The 14,282-nt window shown below is 38.3% G+C and overlaps 1 protein-coding gene across 2 annotated transcripts; it reads right to left on the bottom strand.

Annotated features, from left to right (window-relative positions):
* Positions 1–226: 226 nt before the first annotated feature.
* On the bottom strand, positions 227–13,650 carry LOC120083687 (glutamate--tRNA ligase, cytoplasmic-like). 2 transcript variants are annotated; one of them, XM_039039528.1, is made up of 8 exons: positions 13,311–13,650; positions 13,126–13,191; positions 12,749–12,920; positions 3,881–3,977; positions 3,584–3,737; positions 1,828–2,948; positions 976–1,443; positions 227–671 (listed from the first exon to the last, which is right to left on the bottom strand). In XM_039039528.1, exons 3-8 carry the CDS (start codon positions 12,886–12,888, stop codon positions 453–455), a joined length of 2,199 nt encoding a protein of 732 aa, XP_038895456.1. In that variant the 5' UTR covers positions 12,889–12,920; positions 13,126–13,191; positions 13,311–13,650; the 3' UTR covers positions 227–452. The 2 variants fall into 2 exon arrangements, with proteins under 2 accessions (XP_038895456.1, XP_038895457.1); XM_039039529.1 differs by having other exon boundaries at positions 13,287–13,650.
* Positions 13,651–14,282: the final 632 nt, after the last annotated feature.

The following is a 14,282-nucleotide window of genomic DNA, read 5'->3' on the forward strand; positions in this document are numbered from 1 at the left end:
TAAACACCTCTAATACTATATATTTGTGTATAAAAAACACGAACAGCTTTGAGTTTTTATTTTCAAAAATTATATTTTTTTTTTCTTTTTTATTTGATAGCACACTTGTCTCCCAAAATAGAAAACATGGAACAGAAAATAAAAAACAAACAGGCTTTAATTTTGGTTAAGGAAAGATTTTGTAGTGGCTTGTTTGTTGACTGTAAATTGTTGATAAGAGGAAGGAAAGAAGGCCATCATGAGACCACAGGTAGCCATGCTATTTTGTTTTAGATTTGATCTTCCTTCAGCGCCGGATAACGTACTCACCACAAACTAAAACAAATGATTCAGTAAAATTATATGATATCACAAGGATATAGGAACACATCTTTCAAAAAAAAATGAAAAAGAAGATATGCATATCAATCGAGCAAGAACATCCATCCTCATAATCAATTGCCAAAGAGATTTTACTTCAAAGAAGATTGTTGCCTGCCATCTGGGATTGCAAATAGGACGATCGGTTTCGATGGCCTAACATATGGGACATCGCATCGGAAATACCCCTTTCTCTCTAACTGCAATATGTCTCCGCGCTTTATATTCCGCATGTTTGAATCCCCAACAGCAATAGTCTCCTTTTTTGTGCATGGATTTAATACATCAAGAAAATCCTCTCCTTCTTCTAGCTGCAATAGCAAAATTTTAAAATGAGCCTAAAATTCATCATTTCTATGGCCACTTTCCTAACAAGATAATCTGCAATCCCACAAATTGTTACATGGCAATCTGGCTTTTAAAAATATAACACAAATAATACACTTGGATGCCAGTATGCATAGTTTTGAACTTTGATTTTAACCCACATCTCTCCTTCAGAAGTTCAAAACCAACAGGAAAGAGAATTTAATATCACAATCAACCAAAGAAACAGACTCACATCATTTAGTAATAAGAAAAGTGCATATGATACCACAAATTAAACTTCCATACCTTCTTTTTTGCGATTAAATAATCAAACTCCATAAGTGAGAGAGTGACTAGTTCGTTTATATCAGGTAGCCAAGTGACCTTCAACTTTGTGGTCTTCACAGAACCTTCGAGATGCAAAATTCCTGACAACTGTGTGACAAATCCATCTTGATCCTTCTCGATGCCTTTCACTATTGCGTTGCCCCAGTCCATTAAGGTGATTTCTTCATCCATCTTGATACATTGTGCATCCACTTGATCAATCCATATCTTCTTTGTGAAAGTGGTAGATTTTTCACCAGCACCTTCATATTTTTTATGCTTTGGTATTACACGGACAAATGGTACGTCTGGACCATTATCAAGGGTCAATAACACACGTCGTTCTTCTATTACAGCAGTATGTCTTGGACACACAGGATCAATGATCTTTTTATTAATGGTCCATAGTTTATCCCATTCCATGAGGTTGAGATTTTTTGATGCGCCCTGAAATGAAGAAAAAGAGCAACTTTCATAAAGATGCATGTCATAGAGTCCTAGTTTCCTAAGTAAATGAAAAGAGCATGATATCTATCATTTGAAATATACACATGACAGATGCAGTACACAAGGATCATCATAAAATACTTTGATCTTCTATAGAAATGAAAATCATGGTCTAATTTTTTTTTTTTTCTTTTGGATAAGAAAACCATGATCTAATTATAAATTTATAGCATTCACCGATGCTATGACAAATAAAAATCCTTCTGGGAGAACAATTATTGCAAGTGCATACCAGCTTTAGTGCTATTAGAGCAAGATTTATCACCGACTTTGGAATAAACACAAACTCTAAAGGATCTTATTTGTAACCCAAAATTGTCGCACCTGTTCAAGGATAAATTGAATTAAAGCTTCAACTTTTAAACCTCTTCGAACAATCCCCTGAACTGTTGGAAAACGAGGATCATCCCACCCATCAACCTTCCCATTTTGAACAAACCACAAAAGCTTACGCTTGCTGAGAAGAGTATACACCATGTTCAACCGGCTAAATTCATATATATGAACCTTTCTTAGACCCATATCTTTCTGGATTCGGTAGTACTGGGCATTACGGTCATGGTATTCGCTAGACCGAAGTGCATGGGTAATGCCTTCAATAGAATCAACAAACGGACAGGCAAAATCATAAGTTGGGTATATCTTATACTTGGAACCAATCCGATGGTGGGGAATTGGATTACAACGGTAATACACTGGATCTCGAAGAGATTTATTAGGGTCTTGCATATCAAGTTTTCCACGAAGACAACAAAGTAAACCCTGCTCAGTTCCTAATACCATCTCCTTCCATAATCTTAGATTCTCTTCAGGACTATTACTTCTATTTTTTGATTCAATGCCTTCCATTCGTTCTTTTTGCATCTGCTCACGTGGAGTATCATCAATATATGCTTTACCCTGACGAATTAAGTTTTCAGCCATTTCCATTAATTGAGGGAAGTAATCTGAAGTATATGTGACAGTTTCGTACTTTATACCCAACGTCTCGATGTCTTTCAAAAGATTTTCAACAAACTCATTGCTTTCTTTAGCAGGATTTGTATCATCAAACCTGATGATTACTTCACCATCGTACCTCTGGGCAAAATACTGATTCAACAATGCTGCTTTTGAGTGCCCAATGTGAAGATATCCACTAGGCTCAGGTGCAAAACGCAAACGCACCTTCCCAATCTCTACATTTGGAAGATCAACTTCAAAGGTAGATTTGCTTCCCACTTTCCCCTTATCAGATGCGTCTTGGTTGACACCATTTGGCTTTTGAATCAGACCCTGTGGATCCTTCAATTTAGCTCCTGAGGCCTTTCCGCCTCGTTTGCCAACATATGTAGTTAAGACATCATCCAAGTTATCACGATATTCAACTATGAGTGAATTAAACCATCGTTGAAGATTTAGGTACTTCGTTGACTTTCTCAAGCTTTCCCACCGTTGCCCAGTTCCTGTAAAGAAGACAATGCACATATAAGCCAACTAACTCTCACTCTACGTATGGAGCATTCTTGTGTGATTGTCACTGTGTCTGTGTATAAGTAGGCATGTGGGTTAAAAACAAGGAACACTGATTAATTTAATAAAAACAAACACTACATGGCATCTCTCCCTCTCCCTCTCTCGAGATAGGCTAGGTGATGTAGAAAAAGATTTGGAGAAACAATGGACGAATGGTAGTTTATCTGTGTTTTTTAAAGCTCAAAGCGTACTACGTATAAAAGTACTACTTAAAGAGAAAGCATAGTTGAAGTGAAAATATGAAACAAAACAAACAAACAAAACAAAACCCTTAAACACAAGAAATTTTACATTTAAGCTTAGTAAATTTGATTTTGTTAGTTAATAAAAAAGGGAAAGTTGGAAACCCTAATTATTACTATTTTTTAAAATAATGAAAAAACCACAAAGCCCAAGCCTTTGACCTTTGGGGCTTCACAAAAGGTGCACGCTTGAGGTGCGCCATATTTTGTGAGCCTCACATTTTTAAGGCAAGGTGCCAGACCTACATCTTGGACCTAGGCATGCACCCAAGAGGGGTTTCTAAAACACCAGTAACTACTGTTCTTTTTTTAGAAAAATATACCTGCTAAACCAGACCAAATAGCTACATCTGCAAGTGACAAAGAATGGCTAACGAGAAATGTGCGTCTTTCCAAGTACTTGTCAACATAACTGCATGCGCTCTCAAATGCAGAACCGGACGAAAGGATAGGAGCATATTCTAGCCATTCATCAATCTGGGTTAAAATCCATGCATTGATATGAGAGAAGTTCATAATTAAGAAATTAGCCTTATGAACATTAGCGAAAATAAATAAACAAGCCATACATCAAAATAAATATTTAGATCATGTGTTAATAAATATATTTTTCAGCTTACCTGACTGGACTCATATGCATTCTGTCCATAGAAATTAGGAATGTTGCTGACTCGACCAATATAACGTAGAAGTACAAACGTTCCATGCAACTTCGACCTACAACAGATTAACTTGACTTAAGCATTGACTAACAGTTTATTTCACATTCTTTCCTCTGATAAATATCAAATGGAGAGTAAATTTCCTTTTGAAGTTTAAATGGTAGGAGTGTAATGCAAGCCTCCAAAGATAAAAGTTTAGTGGAAACTATTTACAATTGGATCAAAGGTAGTCCAAGCAAGATTTAAAATAATCACTAATGTTGCCTCAGCAAAAGTCAAATTCCAACTCATATAAACTAACAAAAATAAATATATAGGTTTAAATCCTATTTTGGTCCCTAAACTTTGAATTTTGTTCTAATTTGGTCCTTAAACTATCAAAACAATCATTTTGATCCTTGAACTTTAAAAAAGTACCTATTTTAGTCCCTACCGTTAGTATGATGTTAATGGGCTAATAGAATAATGACATAGCTTGCTTAGTCACATGACTGGACTCATGTAACTTTAAAGTGAACTGCCAAATAAGCTAGTCAATATTGATTTTTTAAAAAAAATAAAACAAAATTATTCATTGACATAATGAAAAGAGGCAAATTCTCAAAATAAAAGGAAACAGAAAATTTGAGAATAGATGAAAAACAACAAAAATGAGAGCAAATACAACCAAATGACAATAAATCAATAATTAAGAGAATGGGAAAAAGCCCCCTAAAACTACTATTTGAATAGAGAAAATACAAAATCTTAGAGATAGGACATCGATCGTCCCAGACAACTCCAGCTAACTACAAATTATAACAGGAAGAACCCCCAGAGTAGAACTTGATTAAACGTGAAGCAGATTCTGGAAATGCACCAAACTGCATCTTTAAGGCCTTCTAAAATAAAAGTCCATGGCACAGGATCTCCAACAAAGAAATACAACTGAACTTGGGAAACATAGGACAAGCCAGCAACTTCAATATGCAAAAGAAGTTCATGCAAAGACCATTTCTGCAAACGGGTAAATGAACCCCAAGCGAACATAGATAATTGTTGCCGAGACTAATGTTTACAGAGCCAACCGTCCTGCACTAAACGATGCAAACCTCTTAAACCTCTTAAGCTAGTCAATATTGGATGTAAATCTAGGGTTTCATTTGGGAGGGTATTTTTCTTGACAACGACCAAATGCCAAGCTCAGTGATGATCACACAACCATTGATGCCGAACATGATTTCAGACCTCTTTTTCTTCACTAAAAATTTTACAACAATCAAATTCGAATCATTCTTCACTTCGAATCTTTGTTTTTGCCTCTTCGAATCTGCTGTCAAAGGAAAGCATCTCCATTAAAAAACAGAATCTCCCAAGTTGTATTTCCTAAAATATGCTCAATCAACCTGTGGAGTATGATTGTGGCAAAGCTCCCTTCAATTTTGCTCAATCAGCTGGCGCAAGACTGGGCAAAACTTCACCTTAATTCTCCCATTCTCATTCCTTATCGGGTTGCATAAATTTTTTCTGACTATTGACAAGTTGTTCTGTTTTTTCCTTCAGTTTTCTTTTTTGCTAATTGTATATGTTAAGTTCTACAATGGAATTGCTCTTCACCACTGAGACTCGACCAATATAAATTGATTTTATTTTACTCCAAACTCCAATTTCTCCATGCTTCAGCCCTCGATCATTTCCTCGTTTAAACTAGTTGATTCGAAGTAAAAAAAAAAATGTAAACAATCTGAAATCAAACTTTGCTTGGGTTCTCAACTTGGTCACAAGGAAAGAAAATAATATAGGTCTCAAAGGTGCGTGGCTTTTGACTTCATTTTAAAAGGTGTGACGTTTGATTTACTTTGCGTTGTATCCTTTTGTTAAATGAAACCCTAGATTTTCCTCCCATTGACAAGCTTACTTGGCAGTCCACCTAAGCTACATAAGTGATTAGTCATCTAACTAAACAAGCCATGTCATTTGTCTGTTAGTCCATTAACGACATATTAATGGTAGGGACTAAAATAGATACTTTTTTAAAGTTCAATGACCAAAATGAACGGTTTGAAAGTAGGGTACCAAAATAAGATTTAAACCAAAAATATGATAAGAGTAAATAGACAATAACAACAAATGAAACATTCCCCCGTGTTTTTGATAAGACATCCAATAAAGCACCAATGGATGTCAAGGCATACACTGTATTCATGCTATTGAAAAATAGGGGCAGAAGAAAGAAGACAAGATTTTACGTGGAAAACCCTAGATCAGAGATAAAAACCCACGATAGAGAATTTTATTAATTTTTGTCACACCATACACAACACCTAGACCCAGATATAAATAGCCCAAGACTGAAACCCTAGAGTAGTAGACACCATGTAAAAATACAAAAATGCCCTTAGGGCAAATACACCATATTTCAACACTCCCCCTCAAGTTGGGGCGTAGATATCAATAAGACCCAACTTGCTAACGCAAGTGTCAAAACTCTGTCTTGGTAATCCTTTGGTGAGGACATCAACAATCTATTGGCTCGAAGGAATGTAGGGAATACAGATACTGCCACTGTCAGTTTCTCTTTTGATAAAGTGCCTGTCAATCTCCACATGTTTGGTTCTATCGTGTTGTACAAGATTGTTGGCAATACTGATAGTAGCCTTATTATCACAGTAGAGTTTCATAGGACCATGACTATCTTGATGAAGATCAGACAGAACCTTTAACCATATTTCTTCACATATTCCCAGGCTCATAGCTCTGTATTCTGCTTCAGCGCTACTTCTAGCAACGATGCCTTGTTTCTTACTTCGCCAGGTAACCAGATTTCCCCCACACAAAGGTACAGTATCCTGAAGTAGATTTTCTATTTGAGACAGAACCTACCCAATCTGAGTCCGTGTAGGCCTCTATGCACCTTTTGTCATGTTTCCTGAACACTAAACCTTTTCCAGGAGTAGACTTTAAATACCTCAAAATCCGAGTAACAGCCTCTATGTGTCTCTCGTAAGGAGCCTACATAAACTGACTAATCATACTAACAACATATGATATATCGGGTCTGGTACGAGAAAGGTAAATCAATTTTCCCACGAGTCGTTGATACCTCTCTTTATTTACGAGAACATCTTCAATCTCCCAACTTGCTATTAACTTCCACAAGTGTATCAGCAGATTTACACCCAGTCATTCCTGTTTCTTTCAACAAGTCTAGAATATACTTCCATTGAGAGACGGATATTCCTCTTTTTGATCTCGCTACCTCCATCCCAAGAAAATATCTCAGACTGCCAAGGTCTTTGATCTCAAATTCATCTGCCATCCTCTGTTTCAATTTGACAATCTCAGTTGTATCGTTGCCTGACAAAACGATATCATCAACATAGACAATCAGAACAGCTACCTTTCCTGATGTCGATCTCTTAGTAAACAAGGTACGATCAGAATGTCCTTGAACAAACCCTTAAGACTTAATGAAAGTGGTGAATCTATCGAACCAAACTCTCAAAGACTATTTTAGGCCATATAGGGATTTCTTCAGTCTACAGACTCGATTATCAAAACGAGCTTCAAAGCCTGGGGGCGGGCTCATATAGACCTCTTCTTCTAACTCACCATTCAGGAAAGCATTCTTTACATCCAGTTAAAGTAAGGGCCAGTTTCGTTAACTGCAACGAAAATAACCCAAATCGTGTTAAGCTTCACCACTGGAGAAAAAGTTTCCGAGTAGTCTACCCCATATGTCTGAGTAAACCCTTTTGCAACTAGTCGGGTGTAACTATCAAGAGTCCCATCAGACTTGTATTTAACAGTAAACACCCATTTGCACCCGACGGTTCTATGGCCTTTAGGAAGTACAATCGAATCCCAACTTTTATTTGTCCAATTGCTCTCATTTCTTCCATAACCGCAGCTCTCCATTCAGAAATTTCCATGGCCTTATGCACACTGGTCGGTATCATCACAGTATCCAAGTTAGTAGTGAAGGCCTTAAACACCGAAGACAGATTACTGTAAGACAAGAAACTCTACATAGAATGTTTGGTACATGATCTAGTTCCTTTCCGCAGGGCAATTGGCAAATCAAGGGTAGTATCATAATCACTCGTTTTTTCTAACTGCCCATCAGTACAAGACTGGTGATGAGAGTCACGCTCGTCCTTCTGTTGCAAGCTTTTCAGTCTCTTGAGTACCTCCTGATAACTCATTACCATCACTGATCTCGACTTCATCTGAATTCATCAACCACATCACCCTCAACCACATCATCCCAACACACTTATCAGAAACAGAGGTACCTTGAGTTGGTATCGGTTTTGCCTATTGGACAATTTCCGGTGGAGCAACAGGGGGAACTATTTCCTTTCTAAGATTCTTCCTGTAGTATATTATCCAAAGCACCTATTTCGTAGGAAGGACAGGGTCATTTGTATCTAAGATAGGCTCAGGGAGAAGGTCTACAGGAAAAGAATATGTGGATGCGTTAGCCTCTTCATTAATGGTCTCCCCCTGAAGAGGACTAACCGGAAAAAAGGGTTGTCCTCGAGGAAAGTAACGTCCATAGTGACAAAGTACTTCCGGGATGATGGCTGAAAACACTTATAGCCTTGTTGATGAAGTGGATATCCAACAAACACACACTTTTGAGCACGGGGGGTGAATTTACTTTGGTGAGGAGCGTGGTTATAAACAAAGACAGTACACCCAAGCACCCAAAGGGGAACATCCGGGAAGAGACGTGTGGATGAGAAGGATTCTTTAAAACACTTAAGGGGTATTTGGAATTTAAGGACACGGGAGGGGATTCGATTGATGAGGTGAGCTGCAATAAGTACAGCATCCCCCACAGATACGAGGGTAAAGACGCAAGAATCATGAGAGATCGAGCAACCTCAATAAGGTGGCGATATTTTCATTCAGCCACCCCATTCTATTGAGGAGTATAAGCACAAGAATTCTAATGGATGATACCCTTCAAAGTCAAAAACTCACGAAGGGCCTGATTAACAAATTCTCGTCCATTGTCACTTCAAAGAATGGCAATTTTAGCATTGAACGGGTTTCGACGGTAGTGTAAAACTGTTGGAACACAGGTGTCACCTCTGATTTGTCAGTAAGGAGAAACGCCCATGTAAGACGGGTGTAATCATCAATAAAGGTGAGAAACTGCCGCTTACCAAACACAGTCGTGACATTAGATGGACCCCAAACATCACTATGTATCAAATGGAACGGTTGGGAAGGTTTATAAGGCTGAGAAGCAAAGGAAACCCTGGGCTGTTTTGCACGTATACAGACATCACAAGATAAAGAAGAAACTTTCACATTACAAAATAAATGGGGAAACAAGTACTTCATATATTGAAAGCTTGGATGTCCAAATCGAAAGTGTCATAACAAATAATCTTTTTCAAAAATTGTAAACGACGATAACAAGCTAGTCCTAGACAAACTCCGAGAGGAAGCATCTTCAGAAAGGAAAAAGAGGCATCTATCATGCCGGGCAGTGCCAATCGTCATCCCCAAGCTCAGGTCTTGAAAAGAAACATCATCTAGTGAGAAAATAACTCTGCAGTTTAAATCTTTGGTTATTTTACTTATAGATAGCAAATTGTAAGAAATCTTTGGCACATGCAAGACATTCTATAAAACCAACCCCCAAAACGGAGACAAATGACCTTTCCCAGCAACGGGAGCAAATGACCCATCTGCAATTCGAATTCTCTCATTTCCAGCACTTGGAGAATAGGAGATGAATTGATCAGATGATCCCGTTAAGTGATCGGTCACTCCTGAGTCTATCATTTCCCTCAATAAAGAAACTAAAGGATTAAGGAGTACCTGATTGGACAATAGTACCTATCCCAACAGTACCTGAATCAACTGAATTAGTCACCTGAGACGTAGCATCAACAATTTCACTGACGAGAGCTCAGTTAGACTTAGACTTGTTATTCGGAGGGCGACGTTTGCCGTTTGGAGGTCGACTGTGAAGTTTCCAGCATTGATCCTTCGTGTGCCACGGTTTTTTGCAGTGCTCACATATCAGAGGGGATTTTTCGTCCTGCTTGTCATTATCAAACTCAGAGGACTTGACCCCAAAAGCAGCAGAATCCATAGTAGTAATACCAGGTCCGTTCATAGCACTCATCCTATCCTCCTCAAATCGAACTTCCGAGCACACCTCCATAAGGGATGGTATTGGCCTTTGTCTCAATATACGACTCCGAACAGTGTCAAATTTTGAGTTCAAGCCAGCCAGAAAGTCGTAAACACGGTCAGTTTCCTCAATCTTCGAATACTGGACCCTGCATGAGCAATTCCAGACAATTTCACGACACAAGTCCATTTCTTGCCATAATAGAGACAATTTATTGAAGTAGGAGGTCACGTCCATGGTCCCTTGCTTGCATTCATGGACCTGTTTCCGCAACATATAAAGACGTGAAGCGTTCTGCCTTTTCGAATACAGTTTCTGGACCGCTTCCCAAATATCTCGAGCAATAGCTTAATAGAGCATGGGCTTTCCGATCTGTGGTTCCATGCTGTTTATCAATATTGAACGGATGAGGGAGTCCTCTCCCTTCCAAACTCGCTCCTGAGGGTCCCCAGGGTTTGGTCTCAGTATCTCACCAGTCAGATATCCGAACTTATGTCGCCCCTCAAGAACCATTTTAACGGATTGAGACCAGGAGAAATAATTCTGGTTGTTTAGTTTTTCACCTATGGTTATCCCTGCAGAATTCCCAACAGAACCAGACAAAATATTCGCTGTAGGTAAATTAGAGAAAGTTGTTACTGGATTATCCAAATACAACGGGAGGCCAGAAGACAAATCCGGATGGGAATGTGACTGAAGATTCGTCGTGGTCCAAGCAGCCGCGAGCACTGCAATCTTTTGCTAAAGGCTCGCTAACTATTGTTGGATTCCAATAGGGCCGCCATAACCAACTGCTCATGTTGAGGAGAATTATACGGTGTCAGCATGGGATGCTTCTGTCTATATGACACCGAACCAGAAGCCTCGATCGTGGGAAAGGCAATCACGGCTGGATGATATTGCGGCTGGACAGGTGGGACAGGTTGTGGCACGGCTGGAAAAAAAAGAAGAGGAAGGCGCCGAACCCTGAAAACCACCGGAAGAAGCAGCTAGACCGGCGACTGTTGATGCGAGATCGCCCGTGGCTCCACCTAGCGCCGGTACGGATGAGACGCATGAAATGGCAGGAGGCGCTCGATCGACTGGAATGGCTGGAACGGTTGAGCGGCGCTTGACCCGATCGGTTGGAACGGCGTGGCTGAGGAACTTCCAGGCTGGCGGTGGCATCTGCTGCAAACGACTGGGCGGTTGGGTGGCTTCCAATGATCTTGCGGCGCAGTCTGACTGATTCCAATTAGCTGTTGTGTCTGCATCGGGCCGAGAATAGATCGGAGGTAACGATCGACAGCGGCCTGAATTGTAGCATTAGTTGAATTTTCTGCCGAAGTCACATCACCTGCTAGGGTTGACGATTGAATTTCTTCTATCCCAGCTAGGGTTTCATCACCTTGCTCTGATACCATATTGAAAAATGGGGGAAGAAGAAAGAAGACAAGATTTTATGTGGAAAACCCTAGATCAAGGAGAAAAAACCACAATAGAGAATTTTATTAATTTTTGTCACACCATAGAGACCCAGATATAAATAGCCCAAGATTGAAACCCTAGAGCAGTAGACACCATGTAAAAATACAAAAACGCCCTTAGGGCAAATACACCATATTTCAACACATGCAATAAAGTGTTCGTCCAAAAATTGTAGTACATTTGTGGTTCATTTATAAATTTGAAGTTAAGAAGATGTAATACTATAAAAGTATGGAAGATAAATTCCATGGAAAAAAAGTTGGTAAATTTGAAAGATGAGAAGATAATAATCTAGAAAGATAGGGGCTCCCTGTAGGACCAATGGATTAAACAGAGAGTATATAAAACAAGAACATTTATAATGAACATGGATTTGAAGTTAAGGCAGAGAAAGTAATGAAGGAAAGACAAGGTTAGAATCCACATTTCTGTTAAGAATATGACCAATGTTCCACATTAGCTAAATAAGGGAAGATCAAGAGTCTATAAGACATTTTGGGTGAAACCAAAAGCAAAGTCATGACAAGTAGACAATAACATAATAGTGTGGAGATATGAGAGAGTTCCCTCTAACAATATCTAAAATTTATCTTCAAATAATCAACATGAAAAACTTAAGCTTCAACTTGTATGATGATTCTGGTAAAATATAACTAAACCGCAGAAGTTAAGTTAATCCCCTAGTCAATAACATAAATTTGCTCAATAGACCCATGTATACAAATTCTGTAAATACATATATGATTTTATGGTTCAATCAAGTTCAAATAGCTATTATAACTTCAATTTAAAAAAAATGTTGACCTGTGTAGAAAATTAGCATGTATTAAGATTTATGCAGAAATACGTTTTTAATAGCATCGGGTCTCTGAAACTGAAGGGGGAAAAAAAGGCAATCTAGTTAGAGCATGATGTAAAGTACCAAATAAATCTTGGATAAAATAAAAATTCTGTTCTTAACCTAATTAGAGTTGAATATTCATAAAATGCCACATTGACCTTCTAAATATTTGACTTCACACCTACAACTCAAGAAATAGGCACGCACACACACATTTAAAAAAATAGAGAGAGAGAGAGAGAGAGAGAAACAAAATTGGAATTATAGAAAACAATTGTTAAAAATCAAAATGAATATCTTTTGAAGGTCGAATCTGAAACATTTTGCAAAGAATAGAAGTTAAAGAAGATAAAAATAAGCAGAGAGAGGGATCTGATTATACCCGTTAGTGAAGAGAAATGTGGGAGCGGAGCCAGAAGCAAGAGAGGAATCTTCAGAAAAAGTGATACCAGAAAGCTTGGCAGCCACAATGACGGAGAATGGAGCGGTATCACCCGGAAATGACAAAACCTTAATATCCATGATTCTCAACCCAACAACCAATCAAAACCAGACTGAAAATAAAGCAAATTATATGGCGTTTAGGTAAAAGAAGCAAAAGCATCTACGAATACAGCGAAAACTTAAACCATGTTGTGATTTCATTCTAAAAACCCAGTCTGTTCTTTGATCAGAGTCTGTCTCATATCCTCCAATAACTATACTTGAGCAAAGTAAGGGTTAAAAACCCAGAAAGGTTTATGGAGTTTCAATACTCACCAAATATTCACTTAAATGTCCTTAACCTTGCTGGACAACGAGCTAAACTCTGTTACAACCTCTAATCTACGATCAAAACATCATGGGCAAAATAAATTTAGGTCAAATAAAATATGAGTATCAAGAATAACCAAGAAAATACAAGAAAACGCGAAAGAAACCTCGATGCCAAGGTTGCGTCTAACCTTGCTATCCGGCTGTTTTTTGGCGAAGGCGAGGGCGGACCTGCGACAGCCGACGTCGGGTGGCTGTTGGGGACAGGTCTCAACAGCAATAGCCAGCATCCAGAGATGACGCCGATCAACGTCAGATGGCGACTGGAGGGCAGAATTGTAGGGCAGGCAGATTGGTAGAGCGAGGGGGAGAGGAAGTTGTTTACTGGTGACCTGCGGTGGACGGACTCGACGGCGGCGGTTTGAGCAACGAGGGGAGTAAGCTTGTTTTGGTAAAGAAGATGGCGAGTGGTGAGGAAGATAGTGCGGCTTCCTAGGGAAAATTTCATAAAATAATCCAAAAAGCAAAACTTTTCTATGGATGATTTCTTTTTAAAAACTTTGTTCACATCTACCTTTTTTTACATGTGAAAAAATGTTTCTCTCCTCTTCTTCATCCTTTGATCTCTCATTCTAATTACGGATGGTCTACCATTTAATGCAACCATTTATTCTCAACCAATATTGTACATTAGAATTCAATGTTATTGGATCTTAACCATGAGACAAGTAAACGAATATTATTTTCATCTCTTCAGTTTCACTCAAACACTATTATCTTTTCCATTGCTCTATCACTTTTAGTCGAACACAAATTGCTTTCAACTACAATCAATTTATTTTGTGGATATAGAACGAGCATTATTCGAAGAAGATCATTATACATACCCAAAAACAAATATTGTAAGTGTTAGCTAAAAGTTTTAGAAGTTCGTTCACTATTATATTTCTGATTGTATACCATTATATATGCAATCTTGTATTTTCGATCGTATATCATTAGCTACATGATCGTGTACCACAACATACACGATATACACCACGACATATACAATCTTATATAACAGCATGCACAATCGTATACCATTATATATACGATCGTATAAATCATGGTACATGATCGTTTATCACACATATTTTTTGTTATGTAATTTCAATATTTGA

Source organism: Benincasa hispida, chromosome 8, assembly GCF_009727055.1.
Source record: "Benincasa hispida cultivar B227 chromosome 8, ASM972705v1, whole genome shotgun sequence".
Classification (NCBI taxonomy): Eukaryota; Viridiplantae; Streptophyta; class Magnoliopsida; order Cucurbitales; family Cucurbitaceae; genus Benincasa; species Benincasa hispida.